At 54.4% G+C, this 27,637-nt stretch overlaps 3 protein-coding genes across 3 annotated transcripts; all 3 read right to left on the reverse strand.

Annotated features, from left to right (window-relative positions):
- Positions 1 to 8,621: 8,621 nt before the first annotated feature.
- On the reverse strand, positions 8,622 to 10,613 carry LOC128682346 (uncharacterized). The gene has a single exon (XM_053766994.1). The coding sequence runs from the start codon at positions 10,611 to 10,613 to the stop codon at positions 8,622 to 8,624; it is 1,992 nt and encodes a 663-aa protein (XP_053622969.1).
- An 11,988-nt stretch (positions 10,614 to 22,601) lies between these two features.
- On the reverse strand, positions 22,602 to 23,249 carry LOC128682587 (uncharacterized; the record flags this gene model as incomplete). Its single annotated transcript, XM_053767398.1, has 1 exon — positions 22,602 to 23,249. A coding segment is annotated over exon 1 (648 nt), but the record flags the coding sequence as incomplete, so codon positions are not given.
- LOC128682347 (uncharacterized) lies at positions 23,249 to 25,261 on the reverse strand. Its single transcript, XM_053766995.1, has one exon. It carries the CDS (start codon positions 25,259 to 25,261, stop codon positions 23,249 to 23,251), a length of 2,013 nt encoding a protein of 670 aa, XP_053622970.1.
- Positions 25,262 to 27,637: the final 2,376 nt, after the last annotated feature.

The following is a 27,637-nucleotide window of genomic DNA, read 5'->3' on the forward strand; positions in this document are numbered from 1 at the left end:
CTAACCTAACCTAACCTAACCTAACCTAACCTAACCTAACCTAACCTAACCTAACCTAACCTAACCTAACCTAACCTAACCTAACCTAACCTAACCTAACCTAACCTAACCTAACCTAACCTAACCTAACCTAACCTAACCTAACCTAACCTAACCTAACCTAACCTAACCTAACCTAACCTAACCTAACCTAACCTAACCTAACCTAACCTAACCTAACCTAACCTAACCTAACCTAACCTAACCTAACCTAACCTAACCTAACCTAACCTAACCTAACCTAACCTAACCTAACCTAACCTAACCTAACCTAACCTAACCTAACCTAACCTAACCTAACCTAACCTAACCTAACCTAACCTAACCTAACCTAACCTAACCTAACCTAACCTAACCTAACCTAACCTAACCTAACCTAACCTAACCTAACCTAACCTAACCTAACCTAACCTAACCTAACCTAACCTAACCTAACCTAACCTAACCTAACCTAACCTAACCTAACCTAACCTAACCTAACCTAACCTAACCTAACCTAACCTAACCTAACCTAACCTAACCTAACCTAACCTAACCTAACCTAACCTAACCTAACCTAACCTAACCTAACCTAACCTAACTCTCACGAGATGTGTAACCTAACCTAACCTAACCTAACCTAACCTAACCTAACCTAACCTAACCTAACCTAACCTAACCTAACCTAACCTAACCTAACCTAACCTAACCTAACCTAACCTAACCTAACCTAACCTAACCTAACCTAACCTAACCTAACCTAACCTAACCTAACCTAACCTAACCTAACCTAACCTAACCTAACCTAACCTAACCTAACCTAACCTAACCTAACCTAACCTAACCTAACCTAACCTAACCTAACCTAACCTAACCTAACCTAACCTAACCTAACCTAACCTAACCTAACCTAACCTAACCTAACCTAACCTAACCTAACCTAACCTAACCTAACCTAACCTAACCTAACCTAACCTAACCTAACCTAACCTAACCTAACCTAACCTAACCTAACCTAACCTAACCTAACCTAACCTAACCTAACCTAACCTAACCTAACCTAACCTAACCTAACCTAACCTAACCTAACCTAACCTAACCTAACCTAACCTAACCTAACCTAACCTAACCTAACCTAACCTAACCTAACCTAACCTAACCTAACCTAACCTAACCTAACCTAACCTAACCTAACCTAACCTAACCTAACCTAACCTAACCTAACCTAACCTAACCTAACCTAACCTAACCTAACCTAACCTAACCTAACCTAACCTAACCTAACCTAACCTAACCTAACCTAACCTAACCTAACCTAACCTAACCTAACCTAACCTAACCTAACCTAACCTAACCTAACCTAACCTAACCTAACCTAACCTAACCTAACCTAACCTAACCTAACCTAACCTAACCTAACCTAACCTAACCTAACCTAACCTAACCTAACCTAACCTAACCTAACCTAACCTAACCTAACCTAACCTAACCTAACCTAACCTAACCTAACCTAACCTAACCTAACCTAACCTAACCTAACCTAACCTAACCTAACCTAACCTAACCTAACCTAACCTTTTTTTTTTTTTTTTTTTTTTTTTTTTTGTTTTCGCAGGGGAATGCATTTACGCACTGAGTGTGGGACTCCTGGGCAGATAATCGGCCCAGACTACCCACTAAACCCCTGCGGATGCCATCGGCCGCTTTACAAAGAGGCGCCTCGGATCTAACTAGCACAAGGCGCCTCAGCGACTGGCCGGTCTCTTTCACCAGAGACCGGACTCTCCACTCTCAGGGGCCCTCCGACATCTGGAGGACCCCTGCCGCCGGGTGGGACCTCTGTCCCACCGATTCAGGGGGGGCGCCCGCAGGCGCGCCCCCAACCACCAAGGCGAGCCGCACGCCATCCAGTCCGGAAGCAGACCGGAGGCAGCGGCTCTCCGTCTTATTCGGCCGCAGAGGATAGGGACAGCGGCGCACCGTAATACCGGCAGTCCTCCTCCTCTGCGGCCCCACCGACCACCATGCCTGCGCCATGGCCGCGCCTCATTCGGCCGCAGAGGATAGGGACAACGGCGCACCGTAATACCGGCAGTCCTCCTCCTCTGCGGCCCCACCGACCACCATGTTTGCGCCATGGCCGCGCCTGGTCGCGGAGGATAGGGAGAGCGGCGCACCGTAATACCAACCCCTCCTCCTCCCCCGCGACCCCTACCACGGCTGTAAGAGTAGAGGGCTTAGCCCCCTTCTCTCACAGCCACTGAGCCAATTGGCTCTCCAACCTGGGTTACCCGACATGGGTAACCCACCACCAGTTGCCAGGACATTTGCCAACGGCTAACAAGACCCCTAAACGGGGAGTTATTAACCGTCGCCCAGGGTGCACCAGCCCAATAACTTGTCAGCCGCCGCTATCACCGAATCAAAGATCAAGTGACAGAAGCAAACCTTCAAATCATCGAGCCAACGTGGAGGTTTCCTGACAGTAGCACCCCAACCTAACCTAACCTAACCTAACCTAACCTAACCTAACCTAACCTAACCTAACCTAACCTAACCTAACCTAACCTAACCTAACCTAACCTAACCTAACCTAACCTAACCTAACCTAACCTAACCTAACCTAACCTAACCTAACCTAACCTAACCTAACCTAACCTAACCTAACCTAACCTAACCTAACCTAACCTAACCTAACCTAACCTAACCTAACCTAACCTAACCTAACCTAACCTAACCTAACCTAACCTAACCTAACCTAACCTAACCTAACCTAACCTAACCTAACCTAACCTAACCTAACCTAACCTAACCTAACCTAACCTAACCTAACCTAACCTAACCTAACCTAACCTAACCTAACCTAACCTAACCTAACCTAACCTAACCTAACCTAACCTAACCTAACCTAACCTAACCTAACCTAACCTAACCTAACCTAACCTAACCTAACCTAACCTAACCTAACCTAACCTAACCTAACCTAACCTAACCTAACCTAACCTAACCTAACCTAACCTAACCTAACCTAACCTAACCTAACCTAACCTAACCTAACCTAACCTAACCTAACCTAACCTAACCTAACCTAACCTAACCTAACCTAACCTAACCTAACCTAACCTAACCTAACCTAACCTAACCTAACCTAACCTAACCTAACCTAACCTAACCTAACCTAACCTAACCTAACCTAACCTAACCTAACCTAACCTAACCTAACCTAACCTAACCTAACCTAACCTAACCTAACCTAACCTAACCTAACCTAACCTAACCTAACCTAACCTAACCTAACCTAACCTAACCTAACCTAACCTAACCTAACCTAACCTAACCTAACCTAACCTAACCTAACCTAACCTAACCTAACCTAACCTAACCTAACCTAACCTAACCTAACCTAACCTAACCTAACCTAACCTAACCTAACCTAACCTAACCTAACCTAACCTAACCTAACCTAACCTAACCTAACCTAACCTAACCTAACCTAACCTAACCTAACCTAACCTAACCTAACCTAACCTAACCTAACCTAACCTAACCTAACCTAACCTAACCTAACCTAACCTAACCTAACCTAACCTAACCTAACCTAACCTAACCTAACCTAACCTAACCTAACCTAACCTAACCTAACCTAACCTAACCTAACCTAACCTAACCTAACCTAACCTAACCTAACCTAACCTAACCTAACCTAACCTAACCTAACCTAACCTAACCTAACCTAACCTAACCTAACCTAACCTAACCTAACCTAACCTAACCTAACCTAACCTAACCTAACCTAACCTAACCTAACCTAACCTAACCTAACCTAACCTAACCTAACCTAACCTAACCTAACCTAACCTAACCTAACCTAACCTAACCTAACCTAACCTAACCTAACCTAACCTAACCTAACCTAACCTAACCTAACCTAACCTAACCTAACCTAACCTAACCTAACCTAACCTAACCTAACCTAACCTAACCTAACCTAACCTAACCTAACCTAACCTAACCTAACCTAACCTAACCTAACCTAACCTAACCTAACCTAACCTAACCTAACCTAACCTAACCTAACCTAACCTAACCTAACCTAACCTAACCTAACCTAACCTAACCTAACCTAACCTAACCTAACCTAACCTAACCTAACCTAACCTAACCTAACCTAACCTAACCTAACCTAACCTAACCTAACCTAACCTAACCTAACCTAACCTAACCTAACCTAACCTAACCTAACCTAACCTAACCTAACCTAACCTAACCTAACCTAACCTAACCTAACCTAACCTAACCTAACCTAACCTAACCTAACCTAACCTAACCTAACCTAACCTAACCTAACCTAACCTAACCTAACCTAACCTAACCTAACCTAACCTAACCTAACCTAACCTAACCTAACCTAACCTAACCTAACCTAACCTAACCTAACCTAACCTAACCTAACCTAACCTAACCTAACCTAACCTAACCTAACCTAACCTAACCTAACCTAACCTAACCTAACCTAACCTAACCTAACCTAACCTAACCTAACCTAACCTAACCTAACCTAACCTAACCTAACCTAACCTAACCTAACCTAACCTAACCTAACCTAACCTAACCTAACCTAACCTAACCTAACCTAACCTAACCTAACCTAACCTAACCTAACCTAACCTAACCTAACCTAACCTAACCTAACCTAACCTAACCTAACCTAACCTAACCTAACCTAACCTAACCTAACCTAACCTAACCTAACCTAACCTAACCTAACCTAACCTAACCTAACCTAACCTAACCTAACCTAACCTAACCTAACCTAACCTAACCTAACCTAACCTAACCTAACCTAACCTAACCTAACCTAACCTAACCTAACCTAACCTAACCTAACCTAACCTAACCTAACCTAACCTAACCTAACCTAACCTAACCTAACCTAACCTAACCTAACCTAACCTAACCTAACCTAACCTAACCTAACCTAACCTAACCTAACCTAACCTAACCTAACCTAACCTAACCTAACCTAACCTAACCTAACCTAACCTAACCTAACCTAACCTAACCTAACCTAACCTAACCTAACCTAACCTAACCTAACCTAACCTAACCTAACCTAACCTAACCTAACCTAACCTAACCTAACCTAACCTAACCTAACCTAACCTAACCTAACCTAACCTAACCTAACCTAACCTAACCTAACCTAACCTAACCTTTTTTTTTTTTTTTTTTTTTTTTTTTTTTTTTTCGCAGGGGGGAATGCATTTAGGCACCGGCCCCCGGGGACACTGTTCCCGGGGAGTGTGGGACTCCCAGGCCTAGCCCGGACTACCCACTAAACCCCCCTGCGGCGTGTCCGCACCGGCCGTTATTGGGGGCGCCATGGGATCGCGAACATTCTACCACGACGCCCCCCGGCGTTGCCTCACGGCACTATCCTAGCAGACGACGGGCATATTGTGCCCGCCGCCTGCCTCTTCGTCCTCGCCGATGGGGAGGGGCATGCGCTCGTGCCTCGCGCTCCCTTTCAGCAGCCTCCTTCTGCGACATTACCGTTTCGCAGAAGGAGTATACTGCATCCCAGCGTCCCTCGCCGCTCAACATCTTGCTGATGACGTTGTGCAGCGAGAGATCCAGGCCTCCTCCTCCTAGGGCCACTGCTAGGGCCACCCTCTCCTCGGTCCATTTCCCGCAGTCTGCCAGAGTGTGTTGGGCCGTGTCATCCGGCTCCCCACACTCATGACAGACCGGGGTTTCCTCCTTTCCTATTCTGTGCAGGTAATGACCGAAGCACCCGTGTCCGGTCATCACCTGCGTCATCCTGTACGTCAGTTGGCCGTACGTTCTTTCCATCCATTCCTCGAGCGATGGGAGGAGCGCCCCGATGGTTCGAACACCATACGGGGAGTTTTCCAGCTCTACTCGCCATCGCTCTTTCAACCTGTCTACGGCCAACTGACGGACAGTCCTTAATTCTCTTGGGGCGGGCCTTTCCCCCACAGCTCGCCTCCTTGCCCGCTCCCAATATACTTCCGCCTGAACCTTAGCGTCCATATCCCACGGTGGGGTGCCAGCCAGTGCACACGCCGCCGCCCATGCCACCGTTACGTAGGCCCGAGCTATGCGATTGGCCACCACTCTCTGTGGCCTCCGCAGCTGGGCCACGTTGGCTTTGGAGAGCCTATCTGCCCAGATTGGTGCCCCGTACAATGCCATGCTTCGGGTTACACCCGCATATAGCTTGCGGCACGGGGCACTGGGCCCTCCAACATTGGGCAGCAGCCGGCCCATGGCCGACGCAGCACCGACTATCCGGGGAGCCAGTCGTTTGAAGTGCTCCCGGAAGTTCCAGCGTGAGTCCAGGATGATACCCAGGTACTTGATATGCGGTTTCACCTGGACTCGTTCCCCACCGATGGATATGGACGCGCCCTCAGGCGGCTTCCATCCCCTGCTTCCGAAGGCGATGACCTCACACTTGTTGAGGGCCACCCTGAGCCCCAGCAGCCTGACGCGGGTGACCATCAGGTCTGCTGCGACTGCGGCTGCCCTGAGGGTGCTCTCCAGCTTCTCTCCCCAGATGGCCACCATCGTGTCATCTGCATAGCAGATGACAGTCATCCGGGGGAGCAGGGCCCCGCGGATGGCCCAGTCGAAGCCGATGTTCCATAGCAGAGGCCCTAGAACAGACCCCTGGGGAACACCGCAGGTCATCGCCTTGGATTTTACGCCTTCTCTGTCCTCGTAGAGCACCACCCTCTCAGTAAGGTAGTGCCCTACGAGGTTCCTGAGGTAGAGGGGCACCCCATGGTATTTGAGTGCCTCCTCTATTACCTCATATGGGAGGGAGCCGAAGGCATTCGCTATGTCCAGCGAGACACCCACGGCCCCTCCCTTCCGTTCCATTGCGTCCTCCGAGAATATTCGGAGGGCCCCTATCGCGTCAACGGTCGACCGCCCTTTTCTGAATCCGTACTGGCGGTGCGACACGTTGGGCCCGACATTTTCCAGATGCTGGATGATCCGGTTGGCCACAATGCGTTCTAGCATTTTCCCGGTTTCATCCAGCATCAGTAGGGGCCTCCACCCCGAGGGGGAGTCCTCGGGCCGGCTCTCCTTCCTGAGTAGGCAGAGCTTGCCCTCCTTCCACGGTTTGGGGAACCGTCCTGATGACAAACAGTCATCAAAGAGCTGTCTGAGACGGCTCCCCAGGTGTTTTAAGGCCACCGGTAGAACCAGACCAGGGACGCCATCTGGGCCAGGGGCCTTTTTGCAGGCCATTAGGCGCGCTACTCCCTGGTCAAATTCCTCAGTCGTCACCGGTGGCACTTCCGTCGTGATGGACTCCCGCTCGGGGGCCGACATTCTCGGAGGAACGAATGTTTGGGCCGTTGGGAATAGGCCTTCGACAATCCTATTAAGGAGATCCGGCTCTAAGGAGGCTGTGGGGGGGGCGTGGCGCATCTTGTTGCGCACTACCCTATATGGCCTCCCCCACGGGTCCCTGTCGAGTGTGGCCAGAAACGCCTCGTGGGCTTCCTCCTTAGCCTTAGTGATTGCCATCGACAGGGATTTTTTAGCCTCCTGGAGGGCAGCATGGAGTCGCTCCTCCTCTCCAGCTACCCAGTTCCGTCGCCGCCTGCATCGGGTGTAGTTACGACGGGCGCGGTTACTGAGACGTCGGAGTTCAGCAATGTCCTCCGACCACCAGTGAACCCGCGCCTTTGCAGGCAACGGGCCGGACCTCCTCATGGATGCGTCACACACCTCAGTGAGTGACACGCGAAAGCCTATTGCCCTTTCCTCCACACCAAGGGACCGGCTTGGTGTGGGTTCTCTCCATTCGATAATCATGGCAGCCTCTTCAGCCAGGTCCCTGTCGAGACTTGCCATATTCCACCTGGGGAACCCTTGCCGCCCCCCCTCGTCCCGACCGGGCATTTGGGAACAGGGCATGTTGGAGACCGTCGTCCTTATATATAAATGGTCGGAGAGGGTCTCGACATCCTCCAGGACACGCCAATTCGCCACCCGCGCGGCAATGGCCGGGGTCGCAAACGTCACATCAACTATCGACTCCCCGTTCCGCCGCACACAGGTAGCGGCGTTGCCCCGGTTTAGGACTTCAAGCCCCACTCCCACCGCCCAGTCATAGAGGGCTTCCCCCCTTGGGCTGGCGACGGGAGAACCCCATGCCGTGTGTTTCGCGTTGAGGTCTCCCATCAGCATGACAGGTGTCGGCGCTATGCTCCCGATCGTCCTACCCACTCTCTCAAGGAGGTCTTCGAAGTCACGAAGCGGCTCGTTGGGGGAGAAGTATGCAGCAATTATTGCGATAACTCCCCATCTCACCGCCACGTAACCTCTACCACTCACAATTTTCGAGAGAGGTGGGTGGTTTCCGATTTGGGGAGCAGTAACCGCCACCAGCCCCTCAGTGTCGCCAGCCCAGTTGGAAAGCGGGGGGACGTAATAGGGTTCCGACACTATGGCAGCGCCAATGCCCCACTCCGCCACGTGCTGGACTAGGAGGTCTTGGGCACGGGCGCAGTGGTTGACATTGGCCTGCAGAACTTCCAGGTGGTGGGAGGGTCGTGTTGGCATTAATGTTCCATTAGTCGACCCTCCGAGACCTCCCTCGTAGCCAGGGCCGTCTTACCCCTGGTGCGTGGGGGGTTGCAGGCCTTTCCCCCCATTACGTGCCCCGCCGGGAGCTTTGCGGCGTGGCACACGGCACACCATGGCTCCTTGGCGCTACATTCCACCGTCATGTGGCCCGTTTGGCCGCATCGGTGGCACACATTGGATCTGTCCACCGGAGACGGACAGAGGGCCCTAGTGTGGCCCAAGCCCATGCAGCGGAAGCATCGCATGGGCAGGGCCTCGAGCCCCTTGATTTTGGCGGCCGACCATCCGACCAGTAGGCGTCCGGCTTTGATCAAATTGTTGGCGGCTGCTACAGGGCAAGTTAGAATAGACGCCCCGGTCTGGTCAGGTGCCGTGCGAATAGCGCCAACCCTTATCTGTCCCGGTGGACAGTTTCCAGCTTCAGCTGCAGCTTCCTTTAGGGACTCCTGGGTCACTGACTCATCGAAGCCATAAATTTTTATTTGTGCCGTTTTATATGGCCGTGATATTTGGGCTTCATCGCCCACCATCTCCCTTAATTTTTCGGCCAGGGTGTCAGCGGAGACCGCACTGTGAGCTCCGGGGATCTCAATAATGCGAGCCCCGGTAGCAGTTCTCCTTACCGCCACGTGGTCCACCCCAATGGACGGTAGCTTAAGGGTGGTGACCCTGGCCATAACTGCTTTGTAATCCATTTTGGATTCCGGCCGTAGGGTTACCACCACCGCCGACGACTTTGGTGGGGTGAACATTTTCTTAGGTGGCGGCTTCGCAGACACCCCGGGGGTTCGGACCTGGGCTTGGGTGGGTTTCAGCTTGTCAGGGGGGGAATTTTTTCCGTGCCCCTTGCCTTTTCCCCTCTTGCCTTTTTTCTTTTTCACCACAGTGGCCCATCCTTCCTTCTCCTGGTTGGTCAGAGGAGCTTCAGTTGTCTGAGAGGGGCCAGGCTGTGGCTCTTCCTCCTGCGGCTGTGGCCTGCGACGGGTTGTATTTCGCGCCGCTGGTCCAGGTCTTGCGGATGACATTAGTGTTGTTGGCCGTTCCTCTTCATGGTTTTGGCGTTCAACCTCATTTGGCCTCTTATCTGTCGTAAGGGGCGGGCGCATAATCGGCTCGGGAGCAAGAATGCCCCTTTTTTCAGCCTCCTTAAGCCGATCCGTAACCATGCCCCCCAATCTCAGAAACAGGTCCCTTTCTAAGGATTCCTTAAAGTCCGCAAGGACTTCTTGGATTTCGGTCCTTGTGATTCCCGTCCCTGAGGTTAAAGGCGCAGCCGCCTTTTCGGAGTAGGCCGTACGGAGCGCCTTTGTTTCCTTCTGTAGAAGTTCTAGCTGTTCCCTCATCCTTTTATTGTCCGCTGTGAGTATTCGAACTGCTTCCGATTCCACCTGTTGGGCCTCGATTTTCTCGGCAGCTTCCAATATTTGTTGGCAGGACTCTTTCATGGCCCGCCACACCGTCCCTTTGAGGTTTCCGGACTTATCGGCTTCTTCGAGCACCCTGTTGGCAGCAGCCCGGACCACCCCCAAGTGCTCGTCCACTACAGTGGCGCGTTTACGGCCTTCAGTTGCGCCTTGTGTGCGCCGCATACCTGGTGTGCGAGGCCGGCCCCTGATGGCGGTGTTGATTTTAGGACCTCGTTCCATAGCTCCTGATACTTCCGGTGCTTTCCTTTTCAGGGGAGCACTACCCCTGCCACCTCTGTTCTCCTCGTTCAGCAAAGCCTCTGGGAGACTAGAGTCGCTGTCGTTGTCAGAGTCCGTCTGGACTGATTGTTGAGAGGGACTTGCGTCCCTATGGCGGTTGATGCCCCCCCCAGATACGGTGAGGCTGTCCACATCCGAAGATGCAGAGAGGGATTCTCCAGCGAAGCTGGTACCCTCCTGGGGTAAATAGTTTTTGTCACTCGCCATTTCATATTTTCCTTTTTTGATCAGGGTGAGGTCCCTGACTCCTCCTACACTCATGTGAGCGCTCGGGACGGGGTTCCCCCCCCGCCATTCATCCCATCGGCACGCCAGACCTTGGGATTGGGGTTATTTTTGATGAGGTTTTCTTCCTCGCGGCGCTGGCTTTTAATAGCACAGCACCCTCGGCCCCAGTATTTGGGGTAACGAGTTGCCCGACGCAGGTCCACGTCCAAGACCTGAACGCCGCGCAAGCCACATCTGCTGCTCACTGTCTGATTGTTCAGACAGGAGAGAGTGGCTGGTTAGCAGGATATTGGCCAACAACCAACAAGACCCCGCATAACGGAGAGTTGTTGGCTGCCGCCCAGGGTGCACCGTCCCAAATCCCTTGTCAGCCACCGCTCTAACCGAATCCAAGAGGATTAAGAGAGAGAGGTAAACGTTCAAGGGAATGGGCACTCGAGGAGGTTTCCCGCACTTAGCACCCCAACCTAACCTAACCTAACCTAACCTAACCTAACCTAACCTAACCTAACCTAACCTAACCTAACCTAACCTAACCTAACCTAACCTAACCTAACCTAACCTAACCTAACCTAACCTAACCTAACCTAACCTAACCTAACCTAACCTAACCTAACCTAACCTAACCTAACCTAACCTAACCTAACCTAACCTAACCTAACCTAACCTAACCTAACCTAACCTAACCTAACCTAACCTAACCTAACCTAACCTAACCTAACCTAACCTAACCTAACCTAACCTAACCTAACCTAACCTAACCTAACCTAACCTAACCTAACCTAACCTAACCTAACCTAACCTAACCTAACCTAACCTAACCTAACCTAACCTAACCTAACCTAACCTAACCTAACCTAACCTAACCTAACCTAACCTAACCTAACCTAACCTAACCTAACCTAACCTAACCTAACCTAACCTAACCTAACCTAACCTAACCTAACCTAACCTAACCTAACCTAACCTAACCTAACCTAACCTAACCTAACCTAACCTAACCTAACCTAACCTAACCTAACCTAACCTAACCTAACCTAACCTAACCTAACCTAACCTAACCTAACCTAACCTAACCTAACCTAACCTAACCTAACCTAACCTAACCTAACCTAACCTAACCTAACCAAGTGTTTTCAGTGCAGTTTTCTCCATAATTTCTCTTTAAAAAATTCATTTAGTTTCCGTAAACGCCATACTTAGGCGCTAACACTTAAATAATTCTTTAAAATTTTTTCTTGCTATCCCTTGATCGTCTTTGGTTGTAGTTCTGCTTACTTACCTGTCTCCCGGCTCCCTGTGAAGTTTCATCGCTTTCCGTTGCATCCTTGTTGCATTTTCACCTGTAACATAGAAATTTTTCATACAAATTTTAATAAAATCACACTTTTTCCCCTTTTTTCCAAGTTTTTCCTATCGGACCCTCGCTAGCTTGTTGCACCATCTTATCAGGCTAACGGAGGCGCATCTTTTGACGCCTCACACGTCTCGATAGGACCACCCGTTTTTGAAATCGTATTTTCACGATCTTCAAAAAGTCTACCTAAGCCCCTCAGGCACGTGGTCGACTTATATCCATTTGTTCCCCTACATCCCAGTGAATTTTCTCTTTAGTGCATCTCGTGTATCCTTCGATATAACAAGTGTTTTCAGTGCAGTTTTCTCCATAATTTCTCTTTAAAAAATTCATTTAGTTTCCGTAAACGCCATACTTAGGCGCTAACACTTAAATAATTCTTTAAAATTTTTTCTTGCTATCCCTTGATCGTCTTTGGTTGTAGTTCTGCTTACTTACCTGTCTCCCGGCTCCCTGTGAAGTTTCATCGCTTTCCGTTGCATCCTTGTTGCATTTTCACCTGTAACATAGAAATTTTTCATACAAATTTTAATAAAATCACACTTTTTCCCCTTTTTTCCAAGTTTTTCCTATCGGACCCTCGCTAGCTTGTTGCACCATCTTATCAGGCTAACGGAGGCGCATCTTTTGACGCCTCACACGTCTCGATAGGACCACCCGTTTTTGAAATCGTATTTTCACGATCTTCAAAAAGTCTACCTAAGCCCCTCAGGCACGTGGTCGACTTATATCCATTTGTTCCCCTACATCCCAGTGAATTTTCTCTTTAGTGCATCTCGTGTATCCTTCGATATAACAAGTGTTTTCAGTGCAGTTTTCTCCATAATTTCTCTTTAAAAAATTCATTTAGTTTCCGTAAACGCCATACTTAGGCGCTAACACTTAAATAATTCTTTAAAATTTTTTCTTGCTATCCCTTGATCGTCTTTGGTTGTAGTTCTGCTTACTTACCTGTCTCCCGGCTCCCTGTGAAGTTTCATCGCTTTCCGTTGCATCCTTGTTGCATTTTCACCTGTAACATAGAAATTTTTCATACAAATTTTAATAAAATCACACTTTTTCCCCTTTTTTCCAAGTTTTTCCTATCGGACCCTCGCTAGCTTGTTGCACCATCTTATCAGGCTAACGGAGGCGCATCTTTTGACGCCTCACACGTCTCGATAGGACCACCCGTTTTTGAAATCGTATTTTCACGATCTTCAAAGTCTACCTAAGCCCCTCAGGCACGTGGTCGACTTATATCCATTTGTTCCCCTACATCCCAGTGAATTTTCTCTTTAGTGCATCTCGTGTATCCTTCGATATAACAAGTGTTTTCAGTGCAGTTTTCTCCATAATTTCTCTTTAAAAAATTCATTTAGTTTCCGTAAACGCCATACTTAGGCGCTAACACTTAAATAATTCTTTAAAATTTTTTCTTGCTATCCCTTGATCGTCTTTGGTTGTAGTTCTGCTTACTTACCTGTCTCCCGGCTCCCTGTGAAGTTTCATCGCTTTCCGTTGCATCCTTGTTGCATTTTCACCTGTAACATAGAAATTTTTCATACAAATTTTAATAAAATCACACTTTTTCCCCTTTTTTCCAAGTTTTTCCTATCGGACCCTCGCTAGCTTGTTGCACCATCTTATCAGGCTAACGGAGGCGCATCTTTTGACGCCTCACACGTCTCGATAGGACCACCCATTTTTGAAATTTTCGCCCACCACACCCGCCCAATTGTGTTCAGGTGGTAAAAGGAACTTCACTTGGGACACTCCATACCCAGATCTACTTCGCTTTTACCGCCACCTAGGGCCAAAAATTGTCACCTAAATTAACAGCTCCCTTAATAACAATAGTTTAGGATTACTTTGCTAGTTCTACCCGTCCTCTACTTCGGAAAAATACCACTTCCAGTAAATCTCCCTTCAGCTGCTCTCACTCGCTTCCTCTGTTTTCGCTTTCATTGACGACATACTAAATTTTTTCATACTTTCTTCTAAACACTTCTCCGATCTAAGACAACATGGTCCTAGCCCATTCACCACCGCGTAAGGCGGCCAATACTCGCCCCCCAGACAGGAACCGTAGGAACCTCACCCGCATCTCCGAGACTCCTACGGACATTATCACACAGCAGAGTCCCCCGCCGCAACCCACCACCTCTAGAGCGGGGCATTCACGCTCTCACTCCCCGCGGTCACCCCCGCCCAGGGGAAGGGCCCCTGTACGTTCACCTCCCCAGCGACTCCAGCGAATCATGCAGTCACCATCACCGTCCACTTCTCACGGTGCTCCCACCTCCCCGTCGCCCTTGCGGACGCCCCCACCCCAGTTGCCCCGACCGAGATCATCTTTCTCCCCCCCCGCAACCCCTTCTCGGGGATACATGTCGCCACCTAGCACTCCGGCCAGCAGGCGTGGGTCGATAAGCCGTATGGGGGAGGATATCCCGGCGTTCTGGGAATCACTCTCACCGCAGTCGGATATCACCCCCGCACTCGTTTACTCTCCGTCGTCTACCCTCACCCCCGCGCCGGCGAACTTGCCGCCCCCGGCTGCTACACCGGCGCTGACGCACCCCCAGCCCACCCAAAGCAAAGTTGTGACTCAGCCTCTCTCAGTCGCAATCGCGGCGGCGACGGTCGCCCCGCAAGCGACACCAGCCCCCACCTTCCCCACCGCGCTCCAAACGACACTCTCCTTTATCTCGGACTCGGCCAAGGAAATCATCGCCAAGATTTCCGAGGGTAAGAGCGTGACCAGCGGTAACAAGAAGCGCATAAAGGAGCTGGCGCAATCTATCATGGGCGCGGTGGAGGGGTCCCGAAACGAGACTCCGCCCGAGCTCCCGAAACCGGTTTCGGACGCGGTCCTCCATGCCATCCGGGAGACTATTAGGGACGAACTAAAGGGACATGCGCCCACTCATGTTCCCACTCCCCACCCCGCCCCTCTACCTACCTCAACCCCCCCAGCCCCCCAGTCGAGGTCCTTCGCGACGGTAGCTGCCACCTCTCCACCCAAATGTCCTTCGCCAATGCCTCGTACCCAGCCGGCTATAATCATCAAGGCCAAGGAGGCCGGTGACAAGCAACCGGATGTCTATAGCGAGTGGCGCAAAAACATCAAGTTCAGAAACACCACATTCGCTCCCTCGAAAGTGCGCACCTTGCGCAACAATACGGTGAAAGTCAATTTCGACAACGCCGCGCAGAGGGATGAGACATTGGCGAGGGTCAACGAAATCCCGGGTATAGTCGCGGAGAAATCTAAACTGAGGAAACCCCTCATTATCCTAAAAGGCGTGAGCAAGGAGACAGACAAGGACGAACTGTTGGAGGTCGTTGCCAGCCAAAACCAAGTGGCTGCCGGCGACCTTCGACTATGTTTCCTCCTTAAAAACCGCAATGAGAATCTTTATAACGCGGTACTGGAGGTAGCCCCCGCAATTCGACGCGCGTTTGTCGAAGAGGGTCGCGTGAACGTGGAGCATCAGAGGGTGCACGTGGCGGATTTCAGCCGCTTTGTACAATGCCGCAAATGCCTGCAATTTGGACACACAGGCAACAAATGCTCAGCTGACTTCTACCCGTGCGGCCACTGCGGCTCCGCTACGCACCACATCACTACGTGCCCATACAGAACAGACGCAACTAAAATGACCTGCTACAACTGTAAAAAAGCAAACAGCACCAACACCAAACACTCCGCCCTCGACGCTAAATCTTGCCCCAAAATCCTCAACGCCTTAAAATCCCTCAATGACACAACCGACTATGGTTATTAGTACGATCATAGTAACTCAATGTAACCTCAATCGCTGTTACACTATATATCACTTAATAGCGAATAAGTTCCTTTATTCATCAAAGGCATATAAATATAGTATAATACAGATATATAACACTTATAAAATTATGTACTGAAATATATGAATAGAATATACGTATAATACACAATAATACACATATATATATATACATATACTTCTAAATATAACCAAAATTATGTACAATCATACAGTGGCGGGATTCCCCACAACTCTGTATCCAATAGCAGAAAGCAGAGGGAATCCCAAAACTTAATCCTTATCAAATCATCAAAAATATCAAAGCCATATAAATATAGTATAATACAGATATATAATACTTATAAAATTATGTATTGAAATATATAAATAGAATATACACATAAGTATAATACACAATAATACATATATATATATATACATATACTTATAAATATAACCAAAATTACGTATAATCATACAGTGGCGGGATTCCCCACAACTCTGTATCCAATAGCAGAAAGCAGAGGGAATCCCAAAACTTAATCCTTATCAATTCATCAAAAATATCAAAGCCATATAAATATAGCATAATACAGACATATAACATTTATAAAATTATGTATTGAAATATATAAATAGAATATACATATACGTATAATACACAATAATACATATATACATATATACATATATACATATATACATATACTTATAAATATAACCAAAATTATGTATAATCATTCAGTGGCGGGATTCCCCACAACTCTGTATCCAATAGCAGAAAGCAGAGGGAATCCCAAAACTTAAATCCTTATCAAATCATCAAAAATATCAAAGTCATATAAATATAGCATAATACAGACATATAACACTTATAAAATTATGTATTGAAATATATAAATAGAATATACATATACGTACAATACACAATAATACATATATATATATACATACACTTATATATATAATCAAAAATTATGTATAATAATACAGTGGCGGGATTCCCCACAACTCTGTATCCAATAGCAGAAAACAGAGGGAATCCCAAAACTTGATCCTTACATGGCAAAATGTAAAGACATTATAACTCTTTGAGCCCCCATATTTTAATATCTAGCCCCCCCAAAAAAAAAAAAAAAAACCTAACCTAACCTAACCTTTTTTTTTTTTTTTTTGTTTTCGCAGGGGAATGCATTTACGCACTGAGTGTGGGACTCCTGGGCAGCTAATCGGCCCAGACTACCCACTAAACCCCTGCGGATGCCATCGGCCGCTTTACAAAGAGGCGCCTCGGATCTAACTAGCACAAGGCGCCTCAGCGACTGGCCGGTCTCTATCACCAGAGACCGGACTCTCCACTCTCAGGGGCCCTCCGACATCTGGAGGACCCCTGCCGCCGGGTGGGACCCTTGTCCCACCGATTCAGGGGGGCGCCCGCAGGCGCGCCCCCAACCACCAAGGCGAGCCGCACGCCATCCAGTCCGGAAGCAGACCGGAGGCAGCGGCTCTCCGTCTTATTCGGCCGCAGAGGATAGGGACAGCGGCGCACCGTAATACCGGCAGTCCTCCTCCTCTGCGGCCCCACCGACCACCATGCCTGCGCCATGGCCGCGCCTCATTCGGCCGCAGAGGATAGGGACAGCGGCGCACCGTAATACCGGCAGTCCTCCTCCTCTGCGGCCCCACCGATCACCATGTTTGCGCCATGGCCGCGCCTGGTCGCGGAGGATAGGGAGAGCGGCGCACCGTAATACCAACCCCTCCTCTTCCCCCGCGACCCCTACCACGGCTGTAAGAGTAGAGGGCTTAGCCCTCTTCTCTCACAGCCACTGAGCCAATTGGCTCTCCAACCTGGGTTACCCGACATGGGTAACCCACCACCAGTTGCCAGGACATTTGCCAACGGCTAACAAGACCCCTAAACGGGGAGTTATTAACCGTCGCCCAGGGTGCACCAGCCCAATAACTTGTCAGCCGCCGCTATCACCGAATCAAAGATCAAGTGACAGAAGCAAACCTTCAAATCATCGAGCCAACGTGGAGGTTTCCTGACAGTAGCACCCCAACCTTTTTTTTTTTTTTTTTTTGTTTTCGCAGGGGAATGCATTTACGCACTGAGTGTGGGACTCCTGGGCCGCTATCCAGCCCAGACTACCCACTAAACCCCTGCGGGTGCCATCGGCCGCTTTACAGGGAGGCGCCTCGGATCTATCTAACACAAGACGCCTCAGCGACTGGCCGGTCTCTTTCGCCAGAGACCGGACTCACCATTCTCAGGGGCCCACCGACACCTGGTGGACCCCTGCCGTCGGGTGGGACTAGTCCCACCGATTTAGGGGGGCGCCTGCAGGCGCGCAAGGTAGCGCCTGCGTCGCACCCCCGTCCGCCTTCTGCGGATCGGCTCCGCGAGGGGGTGGTCCTCGCGGTTCCTTTCCTCGGCCTCCCTCTGTGACATAACAGTCTCACAGAAGGAGGCCACTGCCGCCCAGGCTCCGTCACTCCCGAGCATCGCATTGACGACACTCGGGAGCGACAGATCCACTCCACCGAGCACTGCCACCAGATCGTGGCGCTGCCGACTCCACCTGGGACACTGCTCTAGAACATGTTGAGCAGTGTCCCGAGCCTCGCCACAATCGTGGCAGACCGGCTCGGTCTCCCGCTGGGCCACGCGGTGCAAGTACTCACCGAAGCAGCCATGCCCGGTGAGCACCTGCGTCATGCGGAAGGTGAGAGGCTTGCGCCGCCTCAACATCCATCTCTCCAGGACCTGGCGCAGGGCCTCCACTGTGCGTACACCGTACGTTGCCCGCGCCAGGTCTGCCTCCCACCTCCGCATGAGTTCCGCTTGCCCTCGCAAGCGGACCCGCCGGACCATCTCAGGCGAGGGGTGCTCGCCGATTTCCCTCCTGTTCGCCACAAAGTGGTAAACCTCGGCGAGCACCTCCGCCACCAACTCCCACGGCGGGTCGCCCGCGAGGGCTGTGGCCGCAGAGAACGCCACTGTACGGTACCCCCGTATCGCCCTTACCGCGATCACCTTCTGCGCCTGCCGGAGAAGGCGCTTATTCTCCGCGGCAAGGGCGTCCACCCAAACGGGGGCGCCGTACATCGCCATACTCCGGCACACGCCGGAGTACAGCTTCCGTACAGCGTCGCTGGGCCCACCCAGATTGGGCAGGAGTCGGCCCAGCGACGCAGCCGTCCTGATGATCCTTTGCCCCAGCTCTCGGAAGTGGGGGACAAAGGACCATCTCCCGTCGAGGATGAGGCCCAGGTATTTCATCTGGGCACTCACCCTCAACTCCTCATGACCCACCTGGAGGCGCGCCCCTGGGGGAGGTCCTCGCGTCCGGGCCCCGCGGAAGAGGAGGACTTCGGTCTTATCCAGTCGGACCCGAAGCCCCAACCTCTCTATGCGGCCGACCAAAAGGGCGAGGCCCGTTTCGGCCAGCCGCGCCGCCTCACCGAAATTCGCACCCCGGGACGTGAAGAGAGTGTCATCCGCATAGCAGATGACACCCGTCCCGGGGGGAAGCCGGCACCGCAGGACCCAATCGTATGCGATGTCCCACAGGATAGGGCCGAGAATCGACCCCTGCGGGACACCGCACCCGACGCCCCGCCGGACCATTTGGCCTCCCCTGTCCTCGTACAGGACGACCCGCTCCTCCAGGTACGCCCCCAACAGCCCCCGCAGGTACGAGGGCACTCCGAAGTACCGGAGCGCCTCCCGTATTACACAGTGCGGGATACTGTTGAAGGCGTTGGCGATGTCTAACGACGTCGCCAGGGTCACCTCGCCTTCTCTGTCCGCCTCCTCCGTCACCGACCGCAGACGCCTGAGGGCGTCGATGGTGGACCTCTTGGCCCGGAATCCGTACTGCACGTCAGAGAGACGCGGTCCCGGGCCTTCCTCCACATGCCGAACGAGGCGAGAGGCCACAACACTCTCTAGGGCCTTCCCAGCCTCGCTCAGCAGGACCAGAGGTCGCACCGCCGAAGCCGAGTCCAAGGGCCGGCTCCCCTTCGGAATAAGGCAGAGCCGGCCCTCCTTCCATAATTTCGGGAACTGCCCCTCTCGCAGACAGCGGTAACCTTTTTTTTTTTTTTTTTTGTTTTCGCAGGGGAATGCATTTACGCACTGAGTGTGGGACTCCTGGGCCGCTATCCAGCCCAGACTACCCACTAAACCCCTGCGGGTGCCATCGGCCGCTTTACAGGGAGGCGCCTCGGATCTATCTAACACAAGACGCCTCAGCGACTGGCCGGTCTCTTTCGCCAGAGACCGGACTCACCATTCTCAGGGGCCCACCGACACCTGGTGGACCCCTGCCGTCGGGTGGGACTAGTCCCACCGATTTAGGGGGGCGCCTGCAGGCGCGCAAGGTAGCGCCTGCGTCGCACCCCCGTCCGCCTTCTGCGGATCGGCTCCGCGAGGGGGTGGTCCTCGCGGTTCCTTTCCTCGGCCTCCCTCTGTGACATAACAGTCTCACAGAAGGAGGCCACTGCCGCCCAGGCTCCGTCACTCCCGAGCATCGCATTGACGACACTCGGGAGCGACAGATCCACTCCACCGAGCACTGCCACCAGATCGTGGCGCTGCCGACTCCACCTGGGACACTGCTCTAGAACATGTTGAGCAGTGTCCCGAGCCTCGCCACAATCGTGGCAGACCGGCTCGGTCTCCCGCTGGGCCACGCGGTGCAAGTACTCACCGAAGCAGCCATGCCCGGTGAGCACCTGCGTCATGCGGAAGGTGAGAGGCTTGCGCCGCCTCAACATCCATCTCTCCAGGACCTGGCGCAGGGCCTCCACTGTGCGTACACCGTACGTTGCCCGCGCCAGGTCTGCCTCCCACCTCCGCATAAGTTCCGCTTGCCCTCGCAAGCGGACCCGCCGGACCATCTCAGGCGAGGGGTGCTCGCCGATTTCCCTCCTGTTCGCCACAAAGTGGTAAACCTCGGCGAGCACCTCCGCCACCAACTCCCACGGCGGGTCGCCCGCGAGGGCTGTGGCCGCAGAGAACGCCACTGTACGGTACCCCCGTATCGCCCTTACCGCGATCACCTTCTGCGCCTGCCGGAGAAGGCGCTTATTCTCCGCGGCAAGGGCGTCCACCCAAACGGGGGCGCCGTACATCGCCATACTCCGGCACACGCCGGAGTACAGCTTCCGTACAGCGTCGCTGGGCCCACCCAGATTGGGCAGGAGTCGGCCCAGCGACGCAGCCGTCCTGATGATCCTTTGCCCCAGCTCTCGGAAGTGGGGGACAAAGGACCATCTCCCGTCGAGGATGAGGCCCAGGTATTTCATCTGGGCACTCACCCTCAACTCCTCATGACCCACCTGGAGGCGCGCCCCTGGGGGAGGTCCTCGCGTCCGGGCCCCGCGGAAGAGGAGGACTTCGGTCTTATCCAGTCGGACCCGAAGCCCCAACCTCTCTATGCGGCCGACCAAAAGGGCGAGGCCCGTTTCGGCCAGCCGCGCCGCCTCACCGAAATTCGCACCCCGGGACGTGAAGAGAGTGTCATCCGCATAGCAGATGACACCCGTCCCGGGGGGAAGCCGGCACCGCAGGACCCAATCGTATGCGATGTCCCACAGGATAGGGCCGAGAATCGACCCCTGCGGGACACCGCACCCGACGCCCCGCCGGACCATTTGACCTCCCCTGTCCTCGTACAGGACGACCCGCTCCTCCAGGTACGCCCCCAACAGCCCCCGCAGGTACGAGGGCACTCCGAAGTACCGGAGCGCCTCCCGTATTACACAGTGCGGGATACTGTTGAAGGCGTTGGCGATGTCTAACGACGTCGCCAGGGTCACCTCGCCTTCTCTGTCCGCCTCCTCCGTCACCGACCGCAGACGCCTGAGGGCGTCGATGGTGGACCTCTTGGCCCGGAATCCGTACTGCACGTCAGAGAGACGCGGTCCCGGGCCTTCCTCCACATGCCGAACGAGGCGAGAGGCCACAACACTCTCTAGGGCCTTCCCAGCCTCGCTCAGCAGAACCAGAGGTCGCACCGCCGAAGCCGAGTCCAAGGGCCGGCTCCCCTTCGGAATAAGGCAGAGCCGGCCCTCCTTCCATAATTTCGGGAACTGCCCCTCTCGCAGACAGCGGTTGAGCAGCCCCCGAAACTCCTCCCCGAGGTGCACGAGAATCAGCGCAAGCACTTTCCCGTGCACCCCGTCTGGACCCGGTGCCCTCTTCCTTGTCTGGAGGCGGTCGAGGACCACCTCCATTTCGACGTCGGTGACGGGAGGCGGATCCGCCTCCACCTCTTCTCCCTCCGCGTCAGGCGGCTGTCGGGCCATCCTCGGAGGAGAAAACCCTCGCGGATTGCCGGGGAATAGATCCCCGACAATCTCCCCCAGCAGAGCTGGCTGAAGGGTCTCCGTTAGCGGGGTCGCCTGTGGGCGCAATTTGTCTCGCGCCCACTTATACGGCCGGCCCCATGGGTCTCTTTCGATACCCTCCACCAGCTCCTCGAAGGCTTCCTCCTTGGCCCGACCGATGGCCAGCTGCAGCTCCTTACGGTTTTCCACATACACCGCATACAGCTGACCATCCCTCTCCTCGTCCCGGGGACTGCGCCGCCTGCTTCGACTATAGGCCCTTCGGGCCGCGTTGCAGGCGACGCGAAGGGCGGCAATCTCCGCCGACCACCAATAGACCGCCCGCCTAGGGGGGGCTCGACCTACGCTTGGCATGGCCGCCCGGCACACCGCTGTGAAAGCGTCGCCGAGACGGTCAGCCGCGTCGTCCACCCCCATTCCGTCTAGAGGCGGGAGGCTCCAGCGGCCGACGATGGCCGCCTCTTCCGCCAGCTCCCGGTCAAGCCGCGTAAGGGCCCAGCGCGGGAACCGGCTGCGCACCCGGGACGATGATGCCGCCTGACATTGGGGGGCGGCCGACACCTCGAACCGAATATACAAGTGGTCCGAGAGTGTCTCCACCCCCCCTTCCACCCTCCAGTCCGACACGGAGCGCGCGGCGGAGGGGGTGGCGAACGTCAAGTCCACCACCGATCCGCCCGTCCGTCGCACGCACGTGTGGGCTGTCCCCCTGTTTAGGAGAGACAGCCCCGCGGCCAGCGCCCACTCTTCCACCTTTCGCCCCTTGGGCTCCGTGGCCGGGTTCCCCCACGCCGTTGATTTGGCGTTGAAGTCACCGGCCACGAAGACCTTTAGGGGCGCTAACCGCCTTATTTCCGGCCCCAGGGCATCCAAGAACCGCTCCAGGGCCGGCAAATCCCGGTTCGGGGAGAAGTAAACACCAATTATGGCGTACTCTCCCCGAACCGCCACCACAAAGCCGTTCCCTCTCTTCTTAATCGCGAGGGGAGGGGCGGCACCAGGCCTAGCCACGATGGCCACGAGGCCATCCAGATCCCCCGCCCAGTGAGGCAGGGAGGGAACCGCGTACGGCTCCGCGACCACCGCGACATCCAAATCCCACTCCGCCATGGATTGCAGGAGGAGATCCTGCGCCCTAGCGGAGTGGTTGAGGTTGGCCTGGAGGAAGGTGACCCCCATCACTCCTCCATTTGGCCGACTGGCGCCTCCCCTTGCCTTCCCTCGCGCGGAGGAGGGGACGGCCCTTTCCCTCGGATCGGGGGTGGGTTGCAGGCCCTACCCCCCATCACGTGGCCCGCCGGCTTGCCGGCGTCGCGGCATACCGCGCAGCGGGGCTCCGCTGTGCAGGAGGCGGACAAATGCCCTGCCTCCCCGCACCTATAGCAGAGCCGGCTGCGGTCCGTCTGCGAGGGGCACAGCGATGCGGTGTGCCCCTTCCCCATGCACTTGTAGCAGTGCATGGGGCGCGCCTCCAGGTGCCGGAGCTGCACTCGACTCCAGCCTACCGTGAGGCTGCCCGCCTCGATCAGCTTTTTAGCCGTCGTGACCGGGCAGCGCATCAGGGCAGAGCCAGAGCCCCGCCAGTCTGAGCGGATTTCACCCACCCAGACCTGGTCCTCCGTGCAGCTCCCGGCTTGCGCGACCGCAGCCTTTATCCGCTGCGCCGTTGCCGCATCATTCAGGCCCGTCACGCGGAAGTCCGCGGTTTTGACGGGCCTGGAAACGTCCGCGACGCCGGAAAGGGCCGCCTTCAAGGCCGATGCAAGCGCATCTGCCTTGTCTGAGTTGGAAGGGCCAGAGACCTCGATTAGCCTCGCCCCGGTCGCACTCGGGCGAATCCGAAGCGAGCCGATTCCTAGCCCCTCCAGGCTCACCGCCTGCTCGGCCTTGAGGAGGGCGGAGCTGTATGTGGCCCCTTTTTGCGCTGCCTCCGGCTGTAACTTGAGAATTACAGCCGAGGAGCTAGGGGCCGACAGCTTGGCCGCCCTCGCTGGCGCCGCCCTGGGGGGTGCCTTGGGCGCCGTTACAGTGGCCTTTGTTGGGGCCGCCGCCGGTCGCTCCGCAGGTTTGGGCTGGGACTTCTTTCCCACGCCCTTCCCCTTCCCCCTCCTCCCCCGGACTTCGACCCAGGGGAGCTCCGGGCATTCGTCGACCACAGCTGTTGAGGTCGACGGCCCGAAGGGCCCCCACTCTGTCACTCCACCAGCACCTACCCCCTTACAACCCCGCCTCTCAGAGGCCGGGCGTGCAGGGGCCCGAACCTCCAACTCCACCGGCTGCTCAAGCCGCGGCGCCGGACCCAGACCGGAGGCCTCCTCAATGGCCGTCCTTGCAGCCCTCGCCACCTCGGAGTTGTCACCCGCCAGAGGTGGACGAGTGGCACTCCGAGGACATCCAGCCAGTCCTAGCGCTGCCAGACGGCCATCAATTAATCTGGCCATCCTCTGCTCCAGCTCATCCTCCACTGGAGCTGCCTGCCGCTGTACCGTCCGCGCAGCCTGAGCAGCCTCACGGCGGGCCTCCTCGAACCCCCGGCGGAGCGCAGCGACCTCAGCCTTCATAATGGCCACCTCCCTTTGGAGGCGACCATTATCGGCCTTAAGGCGTCGAACTTCGTCCGACTCGCTGCGCGCCACCAGGGTGTCCACGATATCCCTGATATCCGAGGAGGCCCGCATAATTTTGGAGTTGAAGCCCCCCTTGAGGGCGGCAGTCTTCCCGACGAGGCTGGTTATTATACCCAGCCTCTCCACCGCAGTGGCCATGAGTCCATCAGCACCCATGGCCCCAAAGTCCCGCGCATCAATGGGGGCCACCACCACATCATCGTCCCCACCATTCGGGGGTCCTCCCCTCCGGAAAGCCCGAGCCCCTAGAGAGGCCGAGAAGGAAGCCTCGGCATCCTCCTCTTGACTCCTCCTCGCTTCAGCCCGGGCCCTCGTCAGGTGCGAGGCACCCCGAGCCTTGCCCCTCTTCGCCACTGATTGTGCCCGTGGCACACCGACCTCAGTGTCGGTGCCGGAACCAGTCGCCACCTCAGAATAGAGGCGCTTGTTGCCCAGCACCGACTCCGACAGCGAGGTGATGGAGCCCGCACTTCCCATCAGGCTCCCCATCCTCCCTTGGCCCACAGCGAGGCCACTCCCGTCCGTTTCCTCCCCAGCGGAATGTTCAGACCCTGAACATTCCATTTCCCCCCTTCCCTTTGTTTGGCCCTGAGAAGGGCCTTTTGGGTGGCCCTGAGAAGGGCCTTTTGGGTGGCCCTGAGAAGGGCCTTTTGGGTGGCCCTGAGAAGGGCCTTTTGGGTGGCCCTGAGAAGGGCCTTTTGGGTGGCCCTGAGAAGGGCCTTTTTTCAGGAAACGCCCGCGGGCGTCCCTCAATGCTTGGTCATTAGACGACATCCTTCACAGTTGCAAATTGCTCCTTCTGCACAGTGCACTTTAGCCGTCGGCCTAACCACTCCGTTACGGTGGTTAGGACGCGACGTTGCCCGGGGAACGCGACGTGGACGCAAGCACTGTGGGGTGGTTCCCCAGACAGCGGTAACCTAACCTAACTTTTTTTTTTTTTGTTTTCGCAGGGGAATGCATTTACGCACTGAGTGTGGGACTCCTGGGCCGCTATCCAGCCCAGACTACCCACTAAACCCCTGCGGGTGCCATCGGCCGCTTTACAGGGAGGCGCCTCGGATCTATCTAACACAAGACGCCTCAGCGACTGGCCGGTCTCTTTCGCCAGAGACCGGACTCACCATTCTCAGGGGCCCACCGACACCTGGTGGACCCCTGCCGTCGGGTGGGACTAGTCCCACCGATTTAGGGGGGCGCCTGCAGGCGCGCAAGGTAGCGCCTGCGTCGCACCCCCGTCCGCCTTTTGCGGATCGGCTCCGCGAGGGGGTGGTCCTCGCGGTTCCTTTCCTCGGCCTCCCTCTGTGACATAACAGTCTCACAGAAGGAGGCCACTGCCGCCCAGGCTCCGTCACTCCCGAGCATCGCATTGACGACACTTGGGAGCGACAGATCCACTCCACCGAGCACTGCCACCAGATCGTGGCGCTGCCGACTCCACCTGGGACACTGCTCTAGAACATGTTGAGCAGTGTCCCGAGCCTCGCCACAATCGTGGCAGACCGGCTCGGTCTCCCGCTGGGCCACGCGGTGCAGGTAACCTAACCTAACCTAACCTAACCTAACCTAACCTAACCTAACCTTTTTTTTTTTTTTTTTTCTCGTGTGGAAAACGCCTCCGCGTGCCCGGCGCCGGGGCATAGCGCCGGGGTATGTCCGACTTGCACGGACTAAAAACCACATACTCTCTCACATACTCTCTCTATACTCCTCATAGAGTTCCGCCTCGCGAGCGGCTGCATCTGCGGTGCGGCGACGTCTTCTCCTATGACGAGCATAGAGGCGGCGACGAAATATGCACCTTCGCCGGAGTTGGGCAATCTCTTGGGACCACCAGTATACTTGCCGTCGGGACGGTGCTCTCCGTACTCTGGGCATCGCCGCGTCACACACAGCGGTTAACGTGTCCCTAAACCATTCCGCCTCCTCATCCACGTTTATAGGCTCAGCGGGAGGTGCCGACGCCCAGGCCTGTACTATCGTCACTTCCTTTAGCAGCTCCTTGTCGATCCGTTTTATGGCCCAACGGGGGCTGCTTACGTCAATTCCGGTAGGCGTAGCTGGCTGGCCGGAGGTCTGGGCGGAGACACTGAACCGAATATACCGGTGGTCAGAGAGCGTCTCCACCTCCTCAACAACCCGCCAGTCCGCAATTCGTCGAGATAGGGAGGGGCTGGCGAACGTTAGATCAACGATTGAGCCACCCCTTTGTCGAATACAAGTGTGGGTCGTTCCCCGGTTCATGAGTGTGAGACCGAGTTGCAACGCCCATTCCTCAACTAGCTCGCCTCTCGCGTCCGCAACCGGGGAACCCCACGCCAAGGACTTGGCGTTGAAGTCCCCGGCCACGATCACGGGGCGAGGATGGCTGCTGACCACGACAGATCCTAAACGGATGAGAAATGCCTCATAGTCGGCTAGAGCCCTGTTGGGCGAAAAATACACGCCGACCACTACGCAATCCCCTATCCGCGCTGCAACAAACCCGTCGTCCCTGGTGATGTTTTCAGGGAATTGCGAGCCTGAGGAAGGCGACGAGATGATGGCCACCGAGCAGCTAGCATCCCCCACCCAATCGTCACGAGGCGGAACAAAGTATGGCTCCGCAACTATCGCCACTTTGACACCCCACTCCGCCATGCTCTGACACAAAAGGTCTTGTGCTCTGGCAGAGTGGTTGATGTTGCACTGCAAGAATGTCGTACTTTGAGACATTATGGACATTCCATCTCAAAAGGTTCCACACCTTGTGACGATTCGGTGGGGGGTATTTTAGGCCGAGAGGCTGGGGCCTTTTTGGGTGTCTTGCCCGTCTTATTATTGGCTGCCTTACATAATTTACTGCCGATTGCATGATCGGCGGGCTTGTTGGCCTCCGCGCATACGGGGCAGTGGGGCGCCGCAGAACACGTCCTGGCCTCGTGGCCTCGTTTGCCACAT

Source organism: Plodia interpunctella, chromosome 30 (assembly GCF_027563975.2).
Source record: "Plodia interpunctella isolate USDA-ARS_2022_Savannah chromosome 30, ilPloInte3.2, whole genome shotgun sequence".
Taxonomy (NCBI): domain Eukaryota; kingdom Metazoa; phylum Arthropoda; class Insecta; order Lepidoptera; family Pyralidae; genus Plodia; species Plodia interpunctella.

Coding starts and splice junctions, on each gene's coding strand:
- LOC128682346 (XM_053766994.1), bottom strand. CDS start 10,613: ATGAGTGTAGGAGGAGTCAGGGACCTCACCCTGATCAAAAAAGGAAAA.
- LOC128682347 (XM_053766995.1), bottom strand. CDS start 25,261: ATGGAATGTTCAGGGTCTGAACATTCCGCTGGGGAGGAAACGGACGGG.